Below are 23,540 nucleotides of genomic sequence, written 5' to 3'. Positions count from 1 at the left end.
TTAATATTTATTTTAAGAATTGTGAATACTAAATTTAGTAAAATTTGAACTTGAAATGCTTATAAAAAATTAATTTGGCTTTTCGATAAATTGATTTTTTTATTTTGAAAAACTTATAATGAATCTAGTATTAAATTTTCATTTCTTAGGTATAAGAACAAACATTTTACAAACGGGTTTGCTAATTTTTGTGATTTTTGTTTTGTTAAAATTCTATCTTTGAATTCTCATAAAATTATATTAAGACTACAATTTTTTAACTAAGAAATTAATTATTTATAATATTATGGAGATTCGTACTAAATTTTCAAACATTTTACTCTATATTTATGGAAAAAAAACTAATTGAACCTTAAACGTATATAGATATTATATATCTATAAATATAATAAAGCATTATATGGATTTTCAATATTTTTAAACACATGGAAAAAAATTAAAATTGTTAATATTTACAAAAAAAAAAAATATATATATATATTACTTAAACTTAGTCTACATATTTTAAAACGGGATATAGAATATGGAATAGTATACTGTGTGTCGATTCTCCATACAATACTCATCGAAGGAATTTGACACTCGTGACCCAGCGTCTAAAATTGTATAACTATCCCAGATACCGTAGTGTGCCTATTTTCCGTCTCTTCAAGTCGCGGATTCCAAATGACTGTTGAAATCAAATATAATTCAAAATAAGTTCGTTTATTTAATTTAACTCAATTCTAACAAGTGCAAGTATAAGCGCGATGCGTAAAGGTGCTGTGGAATTAACGGCTCTGGTACATCTGAATGCGCTGTGCTGGAGGCTTCTTTATAATATGCTATGTCCGCGTTTCTCTTCTCTAGGATCTGAAGTCTGTGATTTGGCAACAGCCTCTTTATTGTGTCTATTGAGAGTAATTGTTTCCATGTGTGCAATTGTGTAATTATACTGTTACATATAAATGTCTAATCATTATGTGTATACAAGGTCGAATACGTCATTATACGATAATGCCGCTTACATTTGCATATCAATTTGATATCAATTAAACTTTTGCACATCATGAATCGAATCGGGAAGTCCAAATATTCGTAATTATTGTGAAACAACACAATTTAAAATATTTCTTGGAATTGGTAAGAATTTGATAGCCCTACATGCAATGTTACGAAACGTATTAACGTAAATACTTTAAATCTTATTTAATTAAGATAACCTCGAAAAATAATAATAAGAGATACTACATTGTTATAGATTATCTAAACAGTGGTCATTTAAATTGATAAACTGGTGATAAATTATTCTTTTTAAATTAATTGTTAGTCGTCTGTAAGGAAATCAGTGTTAATTTGTATGTCTGACGGGTACATCGTATAATAGATATATTGTATGTTATACATATCAAGCCATGTATCCAACGTCCACCACCGATTGGTGGATATGTATTGCCACGCTGTGTTTAGTCATCGCAGTCGCGATCGCATATTATTTTTCTGTTTCGACGTTTAAGATATGGGAAGAATTAAACGTTCCTTACATTAAACCAATTCCGTTGTTTGGTAACATTTTGAATCAGGTTTTGTGCAAAGACCACGCGTTGGAATTTTACAATAAAATCTATTACGAGTTCGTCGGTCACAGATACGGAGGACTGTTCCAGATGCGGACGCCTTATTTAATGATCCGCGATCCAGAACTGATCAACGACGTGCTAATAAAAGACTTCTCGTCCTTCGCCGATCGTGGTGTCTATTCGGATTTCAAAGTAAACCCGTTGTCAAACAACTTATTATTCATGAGAAATCCGCAATGGAAAATAATGCGACACAAACTGACCCCAGCGTTCACGCCGGGAAAACTGAATTTAATGTACGATCAGATCAGAGAGTGTAGTAGAATATTAACGAAAAATATCGATAAATATTTAGCGGAAAATAACAACGAAATAGAAATAAGAGACATGATAAGTAAGTATTCGACCGATATCATCGGCACTTGCTTTTTTGGGTTCAATTTAAACGCCATAAGCGATGACGAATCCCCACTTCGCAAGTACGGGAAATCGTTAAATTCACCATCACTAAAGATGCTTTTTGGACAGTTGTGTTTGATGATCACACCTACGCTTTTTAAACTTGTAAGATTGAAAGATTTTCCAACGGAAATAACTGACTTTTTTCACACAGCGTTAAAAAATACTATATCCTATAGAGAAGAAAACAAAATAATCAGAAATGATTTCGTTCAAGTTTTAATGAAAGCAAGAAACGATTTAGTTTTGAACGAAAATTTACCGAATAATGGTGAGATTTTTACAATTAAAATATACATTTTTTCTACTCATTATACCAACAATAAATAATTTTGATTTTGCTTAAAAGGTAATATTGAATGACGATAATCGCTGAATAATAAGACGTCATAGCCGCATGTGTTGTCTCCATCTTACATACGTAGGAAATAGCAACTTTTCGTTCACCAGTTACAATAGTATGCCGTTAGTTTTTTATAATATAATGAATTGACCTATTATACAATATAAAGGTAAGATTATTATCTAGGGTCCAAAATACGGTTTTATTGATATTATTATAATTTTTATTTAAGTAAGTTATCGTCATTTTAAAGTGTACAGTTTAAAAAAAGGTTATAACTTTTTAAACAAATAATAATATCAATAAACAATTACGGGGAGACCTGGATAATAATTTTATTTTTAAATTTTATAAGAAGTCGATTTACTCTAAAATTAAGACTAACAACACACTATTGAAACTGATGTGTCGTACGTGTGTAAGACGGATACAACACCTGTGGGTACGACGTCTTCTTAAGAAGGGACTCATTAGTGTCACTTGACATACATTTAAAATATTATAAATAAAAATAGTAACTGATGTATACAATTTTAGAAAAATTTACTGAAGTACAAATTATTGCAAATGGTTTTGGTATGTTTATCGCTGGATTCGACACAGTTTCATCAACTGTATGTTATTGTTTACATGAATTATCGTTAAATAAATCTATTCAAGATAAAGTACGTCAAGAGATTCAACTGAAACTTTCCGAAAATGACGGACAAATTAACAACGCGTTTTTGATGGATCTTCATTATTTGGATATGGTAGTAGCGGGTAATTTATTATTATAATACATTTATACAATTACATAAATAAATCAAATTTATCATGAAATAGTATTGTTTTTATTGAACAGTATCTTTATGTGATAACTATTTAATTTACTGTTTATTAAGATTTAGTTAAATGTTTAGAATTATCATTTTCATTTTCAACTTATGCTCATTATTTGTATTATTTTTATTTAATTAAAATAAATATTCATGTTTATTACTATCTGTATAATAATAATCAAAATTATCCATGTGCATTTTTCACATGTTATTGCCTTAATGGAAATAAAAAAAATCATTGGTCTATAATTAAACTACATGAATAATTATTTTTAAATAATATAAAACTTTTCAATTTGTTTCTTAAATTATGAAATAATCATAATAATACATATCATTTAATCATTACATTTTTCAGAAACATTACGAATGTATCCTTCAGTTATTGCTTTATTTAGAAATGCAACAAAATCATATCAAGTGCCCAACGATTCATTAATAATTAAAAATGGCCAAAAAATAGTAATTCCTGTTTATGCATTGCATTACGATAGTAAGTATTATACGGACCCTGAAAAGTTTATTCCTGAAAGATTTTCGCCGGAAGAAAAAGCTAAACGGCCAACCGGTATTTACCTTCCATTTGGCGATGGGCCTCGAATGTGTATAGGTATATTTTGAATGGAATGTTTAAATGCAATAAACGTAAATAATTTTTAATTTTTCAGGAAAACGTTTTGCAGAGATGGAAATAAAATTAACAGTTGTTGAAATGTTAACTAAATTTGAAATATTCCCAAGTGAAAATACAGAAATGCCTCTTAAATATTCTAATAATACTTTTATATTGCTCCCAAAAAAAGATATTTGGTTAAAATTAAAAAAAATTGATTAACTAAAGCTGATATTTAAATTTTAAATTTTGATGAACAGAATAAAATTGTATAATTTTTTTTTATTTTGTTTCTGGATAGTTTTAAACTTCATTCCATAATACTTGTACTGACACTACTATAACATACTAATATAAATTATAAATATTTTAAATATTCAAAATATTTTAGATTCAGAACGAAACATCGGTTTTACAATATTATTTGTAAATGTTAAATTAGGGAATAATTCATCAGTAAAATCGAGTGTTTTTCAATATACTTCAAACCTTGAGCGTTTTGATTATAGATCATGTTATAACTTATACGCGATCTTTTAACGAGTTATGGGTCAACATCTAACTGTATTTAGGTATACTACTTTATTTATATATATAATAAATATATCTAGATATATAATATTTTAGGTACCTATGTAATAATTGATTTTTATACATTCATCTTATGTAGGATGTAGGTACTAGGTAGATATATAGAATGTGATAAGTGATATAATTATTATTAGTAGTACAACTATTATCAGTTATGATTGATATGTAAGTTATATTAATGAATGATGTTCAAATGTACATGAAAATCTGGGGAACTGGTTGATTGTCAGATGTAAGAAATAATTATTCATTAATTTATAAGTTTGAGCATGGCGAGAAAAGATAAAAGAAAATTTTTATTAGAAAAATATACTTATATAATACTTGATCTGATATCCTTATTTTGGCACTATCCAAAATCATACAAATATATAAAAATGTATATTTAATTTATATATTAATAAATTGAACTCTAAATTTTCCGAACTTTTGTGTTATACAATAGGAAACTTATAACAATAGTTTATAGATCCATTTAACTTTAACTTAATCTTTTATTTCAACAAATAATTAGCACAATCTTATTAACTGTATTTAAGTATTAATTTATTAGATACAAAATGTACAAATAATACTTGTGAACTTATCAATATTTTATATTGATGTTAATAGGTATCAAGCGTAAATTGCATCAATTAATTTTTAATTTCATTAAATGTTAAAGAATATAATTTATTTTAATAAAGAAAATTGAGTTTATTGTTTATAAATTGTTTAGTTGATTTTGATGCTTTTTAGTTGCCTTTAAATAATTATCATGCTTGTTTTATATTGATAAAAATTAATATCATTATAGTAGAATATGAATATCGTAAGTGTGCTGGACTGATTCAACAACTTGTTTTTTGAATCTAAAATCTATATTTAATGTCGATTATAAAAAAATCCAGGCAATCAATCTATTTTAAAATGCACATTTATTAGATTACAGTTAAAGCCAAGTTTCTTATTTATACTAATATTTTTTGTTTTGCGATTTTTCTTACATACCTATATATATATATATATATATTACAATTTATAACAAAAAAAGATTGATTGGTGCCCTTTTAAAAGAATAATTAGTTTGATAAGCTGGTTTAAAACAAAATAATAAGCTTTTGGAGCTATTTTAAAGTTTAAATGTTTAAAAGTAATAACTGAAAAAAAATATTTATTACGAAACAAACACATTTTTATAAAAAGTAGAGTTAACTGATATTTGATAAAAAAAAAAAAATAACTTATAAAAAAGCATTGATTACAATTAGCGGCTTGTTTCAAAGAGTAGCATTAGATCGTGATAACACTTGTTGTTTTAATATTATATGACTTCCGTTTATATAGGTTATTGTATAATCATACTCGGATAATTGTAAATTATTCAAATGAAATGCAAAATGTTTTTATTTTTTATCTCTGTATCTAGTATAGATGATAATACAATTTTACGAGAGTAAAGACAAGAAGAAGAACTGCCCATAAATATTTGCTAATATTCATTTATTTATCTTGTGTACTAATTTATATATCAGTTTCGTGATCTATTAGTTCATATTAGTTATTTATTTATTGTTTTTGTTGTTCGACAAATTATTGTATATAAATGAATTGCCATATTCATTCATTAGAAATTTATATAATATACAAATGATTATACATTGAATCAATACAAGTAGATTTGTAAGTCAAGATTACAATGAAGAAAATGAACAAGCATGTTAAAGATTAAAAATGTTTAAAAAAAATAACGATATGTTTAAAAATACATTAAAAAAGTCAATGTCATTCTCATAATAATTATTTACAAAATAATGCATAAAATAATTAAAGCCAAAAAATATAACATTGAGTAAAATATCGACTTGTAATTATTCGTATATCAAGTCATAATTATTAGATTGAGGGTATAGCAATAGTTTTTAAAAAAGCAAAAGTTTGATGTTAAATAAATACTAATAATGATCAATCGGTAGAAAAAATAAAATTTAAATAAATCTACACATCATAAACAAAAATGCATAAATCGTAAATGTGATATTTTTGAAGTTATTGAAATTTAATTTCTTAAAAATGTTAATATGTAAATGAAAGCAAAGAAACTTAAGTAGCATAAAATAAATAAATTCAACTGGATTTTTTTGTAACTAAAACATTATTGAATATACAACTATACATCATAATATTTTGGTAGAACCAAGTAGCATAATATCCACGCAATATCACAATAAAAGAGCGAAATATGCAATTCAGTATGTGAATTTAATTATTATCTTTGCGTGATAACGCCTTGTTGCAGATAAAAATAAAAGAATTATCAAAACAAATAAAAAATAATTAGAATCTATACTGATCTCACTACAGATTATAAACTAAAACATTATATTTAATGATTAGTACCTATAATAGTCGGCCATAAAGCAAATAGAACTTTGAATTTTGCGCTATAACAACATATCGTATTAACTAGACGAATTGTCATGGTTTTTAATAAGTGTATATTATTAATGTAAGTTTATCGAAACGTATACTGATAATACATGCTATATTATAAACCAGGTAAAATTTAATTTTAGCGAAAAATAACAATTTAAACTTAGAACTACGTCGGGACACATTTTTAATCGAGTGACCAAGTCAATAATGTTCTAAGATATAATATATATTTTAAATTTAACTGTACATACAGGATTGCAAATATTAAAATATATAACAGCTTAGATATATAAATACAATTTATAAACATAAAATATAGATAATATTTTTCATTACTTAGTTGTTTTTAAATTATTTATGTTTCTTGTTTATATTATATATATATAAGTTGTAACAGAATATAGAACAGACTACTTTGTTGGAACAATTTTTATTCTGATTAAAATTTTTTTTTTTATCATTAAGAGACTCTAGCACTACATATGAAATTTAACTTTTTTTATGTTTATTTTTTAGTACTGAAAATAAAAAAATTAAAATTTGATTTAAATTCTTTTGGATAAATTTAAAATTGCCAATTTATGAATCTGATTATAAGAACAATTTTGATGGTAAAACAATTTATTTAAGTCGAGAAGTATATTTTTTAGAATTTATTTAAATTATCAATAATGTTTGATTAAATTAGTTTGGAACGTAATAACTTTTTTTTAAATATGATTTTTGAGAATTTACTTGTCATATAATATTAACTATTTTTGTCATACGTTTAAATACTATATTTTTTTTTTTTTTGTTTAAGTTTCTGTTACACTCTGTATATATAAATATACATAATAATAAAATGTGTAAGATATTATGTTTTTAATAGTTGTTTAAAATATAAATAATATTAACAAAAATATTGTATTTTTGTTTAAACTTGTAAATATTATATTATATTAAATTTTAAATTTTTTAGAGTATATACTTTATCATTGTCAAAAGTACTAAAGTACGTAATAGACGTTATATTAACGATCAATAATTCGATCGTACATCTATTTGAAATACAATTTTAAGAGTTACAATAAAATACACGATACTCGAACGTAAGAGCGTTTTAGCGTACATCACACTACTGGAGTACTAGCGCACATTACGCGCAACATTACCAGGATTCTTCCTTTCCCCTCCATTCATATAGGGAATACTGATGGGCGTTAAACAGTTATATATCTAATCTATCTATGTCTATATGTGTTTAATACAAAATTGAGCAATCCCGGTTTTATATTTTTATAACTGCGTACGACTTACTATATAATTGTCAGAAACGATTTCGTTCATTATTTACTGCAAGCAAGAAACGATCTAGTTTTGAATGAGAATTTGCCCAAACGTGGTAAGATATTTATTTTGTTTAAAATATTGAATTAAAAATATCAATCGTTGTGTAAATTTTTAAAATTTTGTTTTAGAAAAGTTTACAGAAAAACAAATTGTTGCAAATACTTTTGTAATGTTTGTTGCTGGGCTTGAAACTATAACGTCTTCTATAAGTTATTGTTTATATGAACTAGCTCTACATAAACCCATTCAAGACAAAGTGCGTGAAGAAATTCAATAAAAATTATGCTAAAGGTGATGGACAAATTGACAGTGAGTTTTTGATGGATCTCAATTACTTGGAAATGGTTATAGCAGATAAATAATTGTTTTATTATTTTTGATTATTATATTATTAGAATTAAAATATTTATTTTTATTTTTATCAGTAATTACTTAAATTTTCCGTATAACTTAAATTAATCGATAATCTTCGTAGTTTTATTTTATGTTTTACAATCATTTCGTTTAAAAATAACTATAATTAATTTAAAGATTACATAACACTTTTTTTTGTGATAAAATGTATAAATTAAATATTCATTTAGACAAAATGATTATTTTTATAGAATCGCTTCGTAAGTGTCCACCTTTAATTACTTTGTTCAGAAAGGCTTCACAAACATACCGTGTACCCAATGATTCATTAACAATAGAAAAAGGTCAAAAACTAGTAATTCCAATTTATTCACCGCATTACGATAGTAAATATTATCCGGATCCTCAAAAATACGATCCAAAAAGATTTTCACCCGAGGAAAAAGCTAAACGGCCTAATGGTACTTATCTTCCGTTTGGCGATGGACCTAGAAGTTGTATAGGTACATTTTTATAAAATATAATTGTATAAATATAAAATTAAAAATTAAAATACATGTATATACCTACATATAATTATTTATAAATTTGGGATATCTTCTAGGAAAACGTTTTGCCGAGGTGGAAATGAAATTGACGTTAGTCGAGTTGTTAACCAAATTTGAAGTGTTTTCTTGTGAAAAAACAGATAATGCATTTACGTTTGCAAATAAATCTTTAACTTTGGTGCCAAAACATAGTATTTGGTTAAAATTTAAAAAAATTGAATAACTTTAATTAAGGGTTATGTTACATAATTATGAATTTAAGTTAAAAAAAAATAATAGTTTATATCCTAAGAAATATATATTGTATTTTATTTTCCATAATATAAATTATGAAATGTATAGATAATTTTATAAAGTTTTATAATTTCGTCTATCATAATTGTTTTAAATATTTTACAAAACTTAAATATACAGTCTTTAATTTACTTTTTAAATGAAATATTTTATAGATGTATACAATTATTTAGTAAGATATCACTAGAAAATTTTTAATATAGAACAAAAGAAGTAAACATTTTTTGAAAAAATAAGTGCCAAATAAAAATTATATTTCAAACGATAAATATAAACATGCAATTTAATTGTTTAAACGCTGACAGACGTATGTGTTTTTTTTTAATATACTAAATATTTGAATATTGTTGTTTAGGTTTTAAACATTTTAAACATGTCGTAATACATTACATGTCATATTTTTTCTACTTATGCATACTTGAACAGTCTTCTTCTTTCCATATTCAAATGTTTTGGGTGCTTTTCTACAGATGCACACGAAGAAATGATATATTATGGTAGTTAACGCAAGTTCAACCATGACAGAAACGGACTTTTTTATATTTCAGATCAATATATAGCTAACTCGTACTAGAAAATATTAAATTGTTATAGTACATTTCACGCTTAGAATATGATAAATTATATATCCCTATATTATGGTTCATTATACAAGTCAGACCGAAATGTGTTTTTACTTTACATTGTGTTTTTTTAGTGCGAAAAGTTTTATTTGGTACTAGTTTTGTTGGTTATCATGTTTTTCTTATTAAAAGTGCACCTACTATAAAAGTTTCATGTTATCCTATACTATACTGTTAGTTAAAAAATTAGATACTTACTTTTATACTATTTGATACTTCATACAAAATATGTAATTTTTAATTAAAACTCGTTTTTTCCGAGTACAAACTAAAAATTATTTACTTGTACGATCTTTAAGACGTGAAATAATTTTGATTAAAAAAAACACTAGTCATTTTTTGAATATTTCTATAAAATAATTTTGAACTATAATTGTATATGTGTTTCAATGTAATGTATTCGTATTTTACAGTGTTATCGCGTGACAGTCGTTAAGATAAGAATATTAATAATGATCAACCCCCAAAAATACGAGAACGCTATCGTACGAGATCCACTGTTTTTTCATTATTATTAGCTATTGAGAACAATACTTACATGAATACCTTATATTCCATTTTTTCCCTTCAAAGTGAGTGATTAATAAATATAAAATGTGTAAATCAATAAGTTAATGTGAAGGGCCGGTATGAATATCTTAACCAGTCGGAAATGGATTGCGGGTTGGAGCAGGTAATTGGCGTATATAGACGAATAGATAGTATTAAATAATATGTTATTTATTCGTACTAACTATTAACTAAGTTTGTATTAGAGGTACTATGTTAGAACTATAGTATTAGTTGATTGAAAAGTATGTTTAAGTATCAACTACTTACTATTATCTCACTAACTACATAACCATTTATTTAAATTTACTTAACTTTTCAATTTTATTTTTATTTTTCTTATATAATTTATCCAAAGTTATGAATTGTTGAACATTTTTAATTTTAACTCCTACAAGGGTTGAAATTTTAATACAAGATTCGATATAAGTTTTTTTGCTTTTAATTAAAATAAAATTTCAGCCTTTTAAGTGGCATTTTTAAAGTAGATATTTAGATAAATTTCAAGTGATATTTATTGTATGAACCTTTTTAAATCCGTATATAGTTCATGGATATTAACAAATAATTTAATAATTTTTAGTAGATATCTAATATATTATATGAAATAGTATTATAATAATATTATTAAATAAAATAGTTGTTTTGTTTTTGACGAAGGTGAGTACAATCATTCGCTTTACTAATAGAAAAATACATTACTAATAGCAATCTAAACGTATAATGAAATATCGCTTAGAAATATACCATACAGACAAGTCGTTTCCGCTCAGAATTACTTTTCGAACACATTTTAATCAATTCCAACTATATTTAATTGCAGGTACGGAGAAGTTATTTTATCTTCTTATACAAAAATATCTTTATAAACTTTCAAAGAACCATGGCCTATCAAACTTAGTTTAAAATCTCAATGTTTTGTACTAAGTCATAATATGATATGAGATACTGAATTTGTCAGTAAGATAATTAGAAGTGATAAATATATTATTATCCATGTGTAAATAACAATAAAATTTATTTTTTTTTAAGGTAGGACAAATCCTTTTTAACAATAATTAATTTTGAAAACTTAAGATTTATGAGATTAGCTTGTCTTGTAGTCTGACAATGATATTAACTGTAAGTGGTTAAACGGTACAATTTTTTTTCCATAATCTATTTATTTTTATTATAGTATAATCCTTATTTAGTCAGTTGATAAAATATATTATTAAGACTTCTTGTTTTATAATTAGATTGGAAAGTGATTATTTATTAAACTTATTGATATAAACGGATTTTTTTAAATTGACATTTACTATTTTTTACTGTATAGAAACGTTGTTTTGATGCCTCGAATATGATACATCATAAATTTAAAACTAATACAATCTATAAAAGTTGTTATTATTATTCATTAACGACCTATTAATTTTTTTTATTAAATATTATCAACTGTTATACGTCTATATAAATGATAAATGAAAGTTAAAACATGTATACAATTTAATAGATTAAAATGAAAAAAATAATTTTTTTTATTATTTGATTATTAATGTTATAACTAACTTGTTGTACATATCTATTAAAAAAAAAAACATATAAAATATATCTTTTCCGTTTTATAAATGTTTACTGTTGGCTTATTTTTTTTTTTTCACACTATAAATAATATCTTTTCATATTGTATAAGTCGTACAAATTGTAAATTTCCCAGTAAATATGAAAAAATGTATACACAAATATAAAACTGTAATTAACTATAAATTGCGAATTGGCAATGAAAAGTAAAAACGTGGTTACTCGATTGCTAAAAGTAAACCTCTGATTTATTCAACCTGCTATTATGAAACAACATAATAATAAATAAAACATTTATCTTATATATATAGTGTCATTAATATGAAGAACAAAATATAAAATAAAGTAAAATCGGACCAACTGCTCAAAATCTTAAGACTACAAACGAGGAATAAATAATAAAAAAACATAATGCATTTAAAAAAAAATGATTTGTAAAATAAATATAGACACTTTGTGCTATTTAAAAACAAAATCGAAGCAGTGTTATTAAAGCTAATAACGTATATAATAGTTTGAGGTAAAAGGATAGAATCAAAAAATCATATGAACAAAATATCAATATAATAAGTCACAGACAATAAGAATTAGTAACTTAATTTTAGCTTAGTATTATGGTCGTTAAACTGAAAACTTATCAAAAGTAAAGAATTATACTTGAAGTTTACTAAAAAGTCAAAAGTCATTTCGTAAATTACGCTGATGTAATAATGAACAAAAGAGTACTCTGTAATTGAAAATTTCACTTTATAAAAATGTATAGTAATTTTTTAAGAAAATCGTATGTTTATTGAAGAAATATTAAATTTTATTTTTGAATAAATTCATGAAAAGTATTTCATCTCAAAGATTCAAAAATATTTTAAAACTACTTTAACTGATGGTAGGTATGTGTTTCTTGGATTCGTTTATATTATATTTTTTTCTTGTCATTTGTAGATTTCATTAAATATATTTCTCTTTCATAATTTTGAACATTTCTACTTAAAACCACTTTCAGTTATCAAACATAATATTTATTTCTATTATTTCTTTTAAGAATTTTATACTACACTTTCCGTTTTATTTTTATGTTGCTCTAAGTTTGTCGTTTTCCATTATTATTGTTTACTACTCCAATAAATTACCTTCGTTATCTCTTCTGTAAGATTCACTTTGTACCCACAGACTAAAAAAACGGCTAACCTAACCTTACCGGTCAATGTACATTTTACTTGCAGTTTGGATACAGGTCGATTATTTATTTAACACATTCCTTGAGATTAAGTATACTTTTTTATTTGCGAAACACAAATATTATAATATAATCGAACATTATGACATAAGAAATTATTTACGTAAGAGTGCTAATCGAAAATATTATTTCTCTCGAGTAGGAGACGAGTGAGACGACTATCCGAGATGTCGTATACGCGTGACACACACACACACAGTTTATAAATATACGTATACTATAATCATAATATTTAATAATATATAATAATATAGTCGTATTAAGATAAGTGTAGTCTGCAGAATTTAAATTATACAGTGGCAAATTAGGGTGGTAGCATTGGCCCAGCACTATATAATAGCTTTTAAAAACAGCGTCTATATTGTTCGACGTAGATCGATAATGATCATCATAATATAGCTACTCGTGACGTTGAATATTTGGTTACATTAACTTTTTGTAGAAAATGTATCTATTATGTTATAGTTAAAACCATACCATAAAATATAATATTCATAATAGTTTGGAAGGTACGGGGCTGGAACTTATGAGGGTTTAGCCCCCTCAAATACTTCCAAACCCCTGTCAAAACATGTCACACTTGATGGATATTACAGTTTTATATAGTTCATAAAATTTGAGCAGTATAATATCATTATTTAAAGTTGTTTATAAATTTGATTCTATTTTATGAAAATTTTATTTTTCAAGTCAATAGTTTTTTTTTTTGTGTATTTAACCCGACCCAACTCGTCCTAAAAATATATACGTTGACTTACTCAATATATATTCACGTAATAGTTGAACGCATTTTAAATTCATTTTTTTGAAAATTATTTTTATTATTTATTGTTTATTGTTAAATAGATAATAACTTATGGTTAAAGGTATTGACGTTTTTAAACCATTGATCGGCCCGCGTGATTATGTATTGTTTTTAAGACTATTCAAATCTAAGTTTTTTTCGAAAAAAAAAATCCAAGACTTGTTTAAAATTCAACTAATTTCCACCTATATATGTATGTGGAGGTATCTTATCGATTATGAAAACGACGCTTCCGCAATCAAAATAAAGTCGTATTATAGTACTTACAACGAATATGGCCACCCAGGCCAGGCCGATATTGTCGAAGGATATGGTGCCCTGGAACGGATTCTCACCCTGCGACTTGCACTCCGTGTAGTAGTGATTCCAGTTGACACACGACCCGTTGGCGAGTGCCATGTTGGCCGTGGCGTTGCAAATCAGCGCGTCGTGACCGCGCGTGGGCGGCAAGTCGAAACACGAGTGCATGCCGTTGTCGTCGTTTTTCGAACAAATGTAATCTTTTTCTTCGTCGTTCAGCGTATAGTATGCCGGCAACATCCTGTGAAAAATCAATCGAACGACTGTATTATAGTGTACGTATCTACGTAATTATATTGCTTATAAAGTATACACGTAATTATATATTTTATGGTTTATACTAATTATAGTTATAGTCTAAAGCAGGGTTTGCCAATGAATATTGTTAGAGGATTCCATTATGGGTATAGGAAATGTTTGGGGTAATAAAAATGTAGTGTACCTACGTGTTTAAAACAAATAAAGTAAAGACAAATACAAGAAAATTAAATTAAAACTAATGAAATCTTTATTTACTACAAAAAAAATAATAATTTAAAAAATAAATTTCTTCTGATCGTATAAAATTTGTCCACAGACCATAAACTGACGACTGTTTCCTGATATAAATATATATATATATAAATGATGTAATAAATTAATTAATAATAAAAAAAACTATAATATGTTTCAAGTATATTCTATTGAATACATAATTATTATTTGACTTGGGTTTGAAATTTTTTAAACTGTTTTAGTAACAATAAAAAATAAGCCTAGTAATCAAATATTTTAGAGTGAGTGGCACAGATGCAGATTATCCACTGACTTTTTTTTTAAAAACATTTTGAAAATATCTCTACTAATTTCAATATTAGTTACCAATATTATTTTAATCATGATTAAAACAATTCTTTGGATAATTTAAGTATGACATTCATCGAGTCATGAAATACTGTGTACTTACTTAAAATAAAATATATAAATTCAAACCTAGTGTTTTTGTTCATATAAATATTATAATAAACATTTAAATATATGAACGTAAGTTAACAGTTAAATATTTAATACATTTATACTATTTGTGTTTGGTTACATTATATTTTATTAAATATTTAACTTAATATATAAATAATTTGATTTAGTAAAAAAAAACTCACAAAAACTTCATTTGAATACCTATCTTAGGCAGAAGTATAGTCGTGAATTTTTTTTTGGGTATACACCTAAATTGATAAATATGTACTACGTGGGGAGGGGGGCTCTGCCCTTAGTCTAAACTAATAGAAAGGTTTAACTTACTAAAAATTATTATTTACTTAATTGATAATTTTAGAAATTTATATTGTACATTTACAACCTGATTAGTATAAAAACTAAGACAAAAATTAAAAATAAATAAAAGTATTGTTTGAAATAAAAACTTCGGTGTGGAAAACATTGATTTAACTATTTTTTTTTTTTAAAACATCCATTTATATGTGCAAAATAAAATTTCAAAACTATACAGCTTTACGTGAAAGCATGAAACGTATTCGATTCGTTCTCTGCTTTTTATATGAATGTGCAAAACAAATATGCAAATGCTGTAATAGTCTTCAGTCCTAACGATTACCTTAGCACAGACAACCAATTTTATCGGGGGTGATCAGGTGTGCGGTTGCACCCCTTAATTTTAAAATAGTTCCAATTGGTCTTCGCCCTAATGAAATAATGCGCGATTAAATTATATTTTAATTTTTTTTATTGACATTTATCAATATTGATATATTGTCAATTATGGTTACAGTTTTTAATTCCATTTGTTATAAACAAATATCGTACTATAATTTTTTATTATATTTTATAGTTTTTAAATAGATTTTTCCTATTTATGTATTGATGCAATAAATTCGGTCCACCATCCAAAGTGTATGGAAATAATTATTGAAAGCAGTATAATGTCATATACGATATACATTACATTTATTTTGGCTGCGAAAAAGTTGATTCCCGGGTAGGTAACTATTTACCTACACCGGGAAGAATACGATTCCGCGCGTTCTATTATTTATTGTAATACAATAGGAATTGGGTACAACGTTGTCGTTGGTTACGTTTAGAGTCATCATTACAAAAATATTTAATTTAATACAATTTCTTCCCTTGGTACGTAAAGCCAATAAAAATTCAATACTTCAATATATTATTATAATTATTAAAATGATCGACGCTATCTCCGCCGGATGCAGCACGCTCCCAACACAAAGCGCTTGACGCTCCGCAACGCCGTGGCAAAAGGGCGCGGAGGGCGTGGATTAGTTTATTCGGGCGTCTCATCCAGGTGAAACCAACCCACGATCTCGCCAAGGCTATCTATGACTTCCGGACTTTTGACCGACTCCAAGATCGCGCATTGGTCCTCCGCGAGTTTCACGTCGGCGAACTTGTCAGCGGACTTTTCGGCGGACACGTTGGCGGATTCATCGGTAGACACGTCGGCGGATTCATCGGCGGACTTGTCAGCTTCTATCCAGGTGTTTTCGATTTCTGTGATCCGTTATGGATCGTTTGAAGCTCCTGGAACGCGTGGTCCAAGAACACGTTGATATCGGTGAATCGAGAAGCCAATTTTTTTTTTATGAAGAAATGTGCAAGTGTGTACGTCTTAGGATTTAGATTGACAAAATGACGAATAAACATGTTAAAAATATTGTCGCTTACCGCCGTGACAGATTATTTCGAAAATCGCCGGAACGACAAGCACAGCGTTGTTTTTTTACAAGCCAGCAAATACCTGTATGTTCATCAATTCTAATCGTGGTCGACATTAGGATTTTACGGGCCCGTTTATTTTTTCGAACACTATTATTTTTATCGATGTATTATATTATCTAGTAATATATCATAATAATTGATTATAGAAAATTTGGTATATGATATTATTTTTCATACAGATCTCGAAATAGTCGAGAAAATACAAAATGATGGTATACTCATTTTTATCTTTATTATATTATATGCTAATGTGAGTTATAAGTTTAAACTTTTACATTACTATCAAATGTTATCAAACCGTGTGCTATTATAATATTACGAGTACCTATACGTCCTATACGATATTAAATTAATAATAAATCTGTAATAATTTAAATTTTCGCTCCAAACATATTACCTTTTAATAGGTCCGTTTTTCATTCATGTTTTTTTTATTTCACGCGTACAGATTGGTAATAACTTAATATGCTACCCGTTATTCTAATTAGTAATATATTGCATTATTTAAATTCAAACGCAGTGAAAATATATTAAAACAATTGAACATTACATTAATTTTAACTTTGAAGAATATAATATTATATAATACAGGTATCGATTATTTTTCCATAATTTTGAATAATATCAGACAAAACTTCGGAGATCTCATAGTTTTTCTCGGCGACTCCTTATTGTGGTCCGTACAAAGTATAAATAATGTATTTTATTTTTTATTCAAATTAAATAAACATCTCGATTGTGTCTTATGTATTTAATGTAAATATAATATAGCAAATTCACGCGAACTAACAATGTATTTGTGTATATTTACCACTTTATAATTCTTTTTTTTTTATGTATGCCTATAATCAATTCGACTATGTATGTATTTGATTATCTACGTTGCACTTGCAAAGTAGTTTAGTCATTTTTCTATGTATAATATATAATATATGATGTTACAGCGTGTGATAGACTTTTGAATTTCAAACGTCTGTAAAAGACAATTTTGCTAAGGTAATTTTAATATTTAAAAAATGGTATAACCTTTTAGACATTTTTCAAAATGTTTTACTTAAATACAAAAAAGTTAAATGTCTTTAAATAGCGCATACAGTTCCAAATACAAGTTTTAAATTGAGTTTTGAAGATGATAATACAAATATTTCACGAAAATTTCCAGTCTCTACTCTCTACCGTTATTAATTTATGAATTAAAACATAAATAACACGAGGCTTTCTCCGCCGTGCGCAAAAACATTGAATCATGTATGTATAATGTATATTATATCATATAATATGTTATTAAAATTACGGTTAAATATAATAGTAATTATAATATATTATTATGTTGTAATTTATTCATGTATGAAATATAGTAAAAATAGTACATAATAAAATACATTTTTAGATCATTAATCATTAAAATACAAGTATATAATATAAAAATTACTTCTATGTATTCGTGTATGCGATATAATATTATTTGGTAGAACGTGAAATATTCATATTTTGTTTGTTCTATTATAAATTTATGTTTAGAGGAAAACTGAATTTGCGTTTAATATAAATTATAAATGCAATTTTCAAAACCAATTTGTTATTTCCTATTTAGATTTCAATTGTTATGGTTTTTCAGTAACTAAATAAAGTATTATACAAAATATTTATATTTTTAAATTCAACATCAAGAATTCTATATGAGGTTACTGTGCGAAGAACGTGTATACTATCACAAGTTAATCTGTGATTTTGTCATAGTATATTATTTAATTAAAATTAAAATTAAAGTACAATAACATAAAAAATATATTTAAATCTTCATAATTACTTAAATAACTATACTGTATTAATCGCATTGAGTAATTAAGTTAATTTATTTTAAATATTAAACAAATGTTTTGACTTCACATTAGCTAGGTTGCCTTAGCATAATAACTACTATAATTTCAAATATTGATAAATCTATGAAGCGTTACAAGTTTGATTCATGAGATATAAAGTTAGTTTTAGTTCTGTTCGTACACCTTACAATGTATATTGTATATATATATGCACAATTTATAATAATAATAACAATGAACGAATATCTAAGCTTAATGAAACCGAATATACATTATTTAATATTCGATTAAAAACAAAGCTTAAAATGCCAGAGGGATTGAAAACATAGAACGTTAATTGTATGTACCTAAATGTTAACCGAGAGTTTCTATTTACAATGTAAATTAACTTACAAATTATTTTCTACAGACAAGTTTATTCTCTTCACCGAAATGTTTTAGATTATATGATAAAGAGAATTTACTTAAACAGCAAAATTTTAGAGTTTGATATATTAAAATTAATTGCACTAGACTTTATACACTATCTTTCTTGATTGAATTATAAATGTAGGTACTCGTTAGGCATTCAGATTAAAGTGAATTAGTTGTGATTGAATTTAGACACGTGCGTTTGATAAATAAATATAATTCGGTTATAAAAAGTATATTATATTATTAAACTAAAAAGATTGTTTTAAGTCAAAGTATAAAAGCCTATACGATTTACTACATCATTGCACTATTCTATAATAAACACGTTTTACAAGAGCAAAATAAAATAAGATTATGTGCTATGTTATATAGTTGGCAATTGTCTATAGTTTAAAGGGTGTTGACTATGAATATATGGGAAACGGTATAGATGTGGCAGTAAGGCGTCTTTGGACCTTTTAAAATGTACAATCGGATTGTTTTTGAAATGTAATCAAATTAAAAAAAGGGCGCCCCGTTCGTTTAATAAATCGGATAAATCTACCGATTGTCGCTTTCAATGACTAGTAATTTTTATTTATTTATTTTTTCTCCACAAATAGAAACATTAAACCGTCAAACGGATCGGAATGCGCTGTGCGTATTCGAAAGGCACGAAAAACGTTTCGGGTATGGCTTAAAAAGGGGGTACGTACACAATATTATGTATATACAGGGGTGTCTGCCGTTGGCGCGTACCGTCGTCGGATTTAAATTAAACAGTGATTTATAAGTATATGGATCCAGAAGGTGTGGGGCCATACCAGCGACGGATCGGGGTCGTAGGACGAGAAGGGTAGATCCAAAGCAGCGGCGGCGGCGGCGAAGAGGAGGTGCAGGCGCGTTCGATTTTATTTATTATGTAAAGGTCAACCGACGACGACAGTAGTGGCGAAACCGGCGATCTAGCCGTACACGACCACCGGCAGCCAGAAGAAATCTATTTTCGATATTTTGACACATTTGCCGGGCGGTCGCCTAGCAGGGCGGTCGTGTGCTCCGCGAAGAGAACATTTGTCGTCGCCGTGAGCGGTTCATCGAGGGCGTCAGTGGTGGTTATAAGTGGGAGCGATTTACCTATCGCCCCCCCCCCTTGGGATTTGGTTTTTTAAATTTAGTATATCACTGATCCAACCCTAACCATACTACAAAATTTCGTACTTTATGGTTTGATAGAAAAATATTTTTTTCGTTTTAAATACGGATAATATTTAATCATAGTTTTGTATATTATCATACCCTAATGTCTCGGTCACGCATATCCATTATATGCTTAGTATTATTTGTTCACTACCTATTAGTGTTGCTTCAGCAGAACGCAGCTTTTCTACGCTTAGAAAGTACCTATTATAAATAATGTACCTATAAATCATTTGACTTTTGAGTAATTGAGTATTAGACATTGCTCAATAAACATTAAAAAAAACTCAAACTTCAAGGTATATTAGTGTTAATTATTGTATTTACCTAGTTTAATATTTACTAAATGGTATAGTGGTATACAATACAAATGGTTAAAAAGTTTACTTTTCTAGTTTACTTCACTCTACTAAAATTAAAAATATTATGGAAAAAAAAGTACCTACTTATTTTTTTTTTGCTTATGCTTTTCATAATAATACTATATAAGTATTTTCATTAAAAATATGCATTAGTTTTACTTAATTTAATGCTTTTAAGTACCTAATTGCTTGATTAATATTTTTAATTTTTTTAATTAAAATATTTCATTGCTATATATTGCTACTATGCATGTGATTTGCTTTATTTATTTAGGTTAAAGCCATGGCTGAGGTCAACAACTAGCGAAGACCGATTAAATAAATAGGCTAGCACTGCTTCATATCCACAGAGACATAGATGTTGATATAGATAATATTATTATACGCTTTGCTAAGCAAAAAAAAAAGGCATATGCTTTTATTATAATTATTCCAATTTACAAGATACATTTTGTAAATCAATACATTTATATCTTTTTTTTTTTTAATACATTATATTAAAGAGTGTTAATATTATTAATATATAAACATTATTATACATTTATACTATTACATATAATCCGTATGTATATTTTACATTATATATATAATAATGCTATGGGGTGGGGGGAGAGGGTTGGTTTTATTTTCGTCCCCCCCCCCTTGAATAGCATGTATAACCGCCACCGGAGGGCGTATAACTCGTACGTCCGCGTAGCCAGTCTTCGTATACATTATATTCTAATGAAATAATATGGCATTGCGTGCGCGCGACCGGCGTGCTTATGGGGGTTTATGCGTGAGGTTCGGCGAGTGAGTTTGTCGTGTCACGTTTGGGGTGTAGTGCAAAGAAATGGACGAGAGACATTGTGTGTAACTAACACGGCGGAGGAGGAAAAAATGGCATTAAAAACGAGCGAGAAAGATACAGGTGGAGGAGGAAAACAATTACCATGGACGGTATCCCGCGAGACAGTGTAACGAAACCAAACAATGTACACGGAGACAGAACAATACACCTGCTGTTGCATCGAACTGCTGATGCCGCCACCATACAGCTTTGCCGCCGCCCAGCTTGCGGTCCACTCGAATTGATCCGCAGCAGCCGCCGCGTATTATTATTATTATTATTATAACTCTGTCTCTCCGCCTCTGTCTTTGTCGCACTCTCACGTCGTGCGCTTTCCGTCCGTCTCTTTGTCTCTCTATACATATATAAATTATTTTACTCTTCGGAACGGCTGCACCGCTCCACTATCCTCTGTCGCGGTGCCATACGGAAATGCGTCTGTCCGCGAGATGTTTTCACTACCGCGGTAGTGGTATGCTCGCCCGCCTTCGTATTGTAGTATACCGGCTTATCACGAGTCTGACCAAGATTACCGTGTGTGACCTCATTCACGACGTACAATAAGTCCCGTCGATGGTTTAAGGTCACCGTCGACAAACGAGATATCGGTAGATGTTTTTTTCAATAATATAACGAATAAACCCCCCTCCCCCACCTCCACGTAATATTATATCATGCTTATTTAAACACAGAGTTCGCGATAATCGTATAATATTTATATATAATAGCGGATTTGTACGTTTACCTTATATACATATATGAGGACAAACGCATATATAGTTTATTTAAAATATTAGTGATATACTCAAAGGTGTAACGTAAATAATATAATAACGACTAACTATAACACTGTGCAATAACTGTAGTAGTATTCTTACTGATAGTTTTTTTATTATGTTTAAATATATTTTTGAATTTACTATAATCATATAATATTTAAATCGAAAACAAAAACGTTCAGAAAGGATTAAAGCTAATTTATATTGTTTTTAATAATTACATTTATCAGTTATTTTTGTTATACTTTTTATATGCACTGGAATATTTAGTGTTTTTTTTTTTTTTTTTTGTAACACAAGATCATCTTTTCCATTTAATAGACTAAAAAAGAGTAGAGGGCTTACTGAAATTCATATTCTACACACCTGTGTGTTTTATTTTTTATTTTATACACAATTAGATTATACAATTTCTACAATATGATACACTTAAAATAATAAACACAGCTGCTTGTACACAAAATAGTTTTAAAAATCAATATTAATTCTCTGCTGTCATTACTTAGACGACTCTTCAAAATCAAATACATCAATAAAGTTATCTTTACAATAAATTATTGTTGTATATATATATATTGTATTCAGCTTCATGACAAATTAATAAGGTCACCCTTAAAGTATTTTCAAATTACAAATCTTAAATCTATTATAAACTGAATAATATGGTTAAATTGAATATTGTTTAGTAAGTATTTTATTAATATATTATTATATTTATATAATCCATGGTTTATCTATTTCAGATAATTATGATAGCATTAACTTTTTTTTAATTGAAAAACTAAAATTAAAATACTTCACTACATAATGAATTATTTTAGATTCCGTGAAGAGCGATAAGTAGATTTAAGGTTATAGGGGTATATTCACAATTATGTGTGAATTTTTTTGTTTTTGTTTTACTTTAGAAGAATTAAAAATGAATCAATATTGAGGATAGTTTCAAATAAAAACATAGATAGGTAAACATAGAAGGTATAAAAACTTTAAAATAAAAAATTCAAAGTATTTTTCA

General features: G+C 27.0%; 2 protein-coding genes across 3 annotated transcripts in view; one reads left to right on the top strand and one right to left on the bottom strand.

The window, feature by feature from the left end:
• LOC113551912 (voltage-dependent T-type calcium channel subunit alpha-1H-like) overlaps positions 1-23,540 on the bottom strand; it is a 163,383-nt gene that overhangs the window by 99,192 nt on the left and 40,651 nt on the right. For both annotated transcript variants that reach the window (XM_026954488.1, XM_026954487.1), the window contains exon 5: positions 14,371-14,644. In XM_026954488.1, the coding sequence (XP_026810289.1) occupies positions 14,371-14,644 (274 nt within the window). The remainder of the gene's footprint in view (positions 1-14,370; positions 14,645-23,540) is intronic.
• Positions 1,348-4,806, top strand: LOC113551913 (probable cytochrome P450 6a13). The gene is made up of 4 exons (XM_026954489.1): positions 1,348-2,289; positions 2,899-3,123; positions 3,541-3,792; positions 3,851-4,806. Exons 1-4 carry the CDS (start codon positions 1,395-1,397, stop codon positions 4,015-4,017), a joined length of 1,539 nt encoding a protein of 512 aa, XP_026810290.1. The 5' UTR covers positions 1,348-1,394; the 3' UTR covers positions 4,018-4,806.

The sequence above is a fragment of the Rhopalosiphum maidis genome, chromosome 2 (assembly GCF_003676215.2).
Source record: "Rhopalosiphum maidis isolate BTI-1 chromosome 2, ASM367621v3, whole genome shotgun sequence".
Classification (NCBI taxonomy): Eukaryota; Metazoa; Arthropoda; class Insecta; order Hemiptera; family Aphididae; genus Rhopalosiphum; species Rhopalosiphum maidis.
This window is presented reverse-complemented; position numbering and strand designations above follow the sequence as displayed.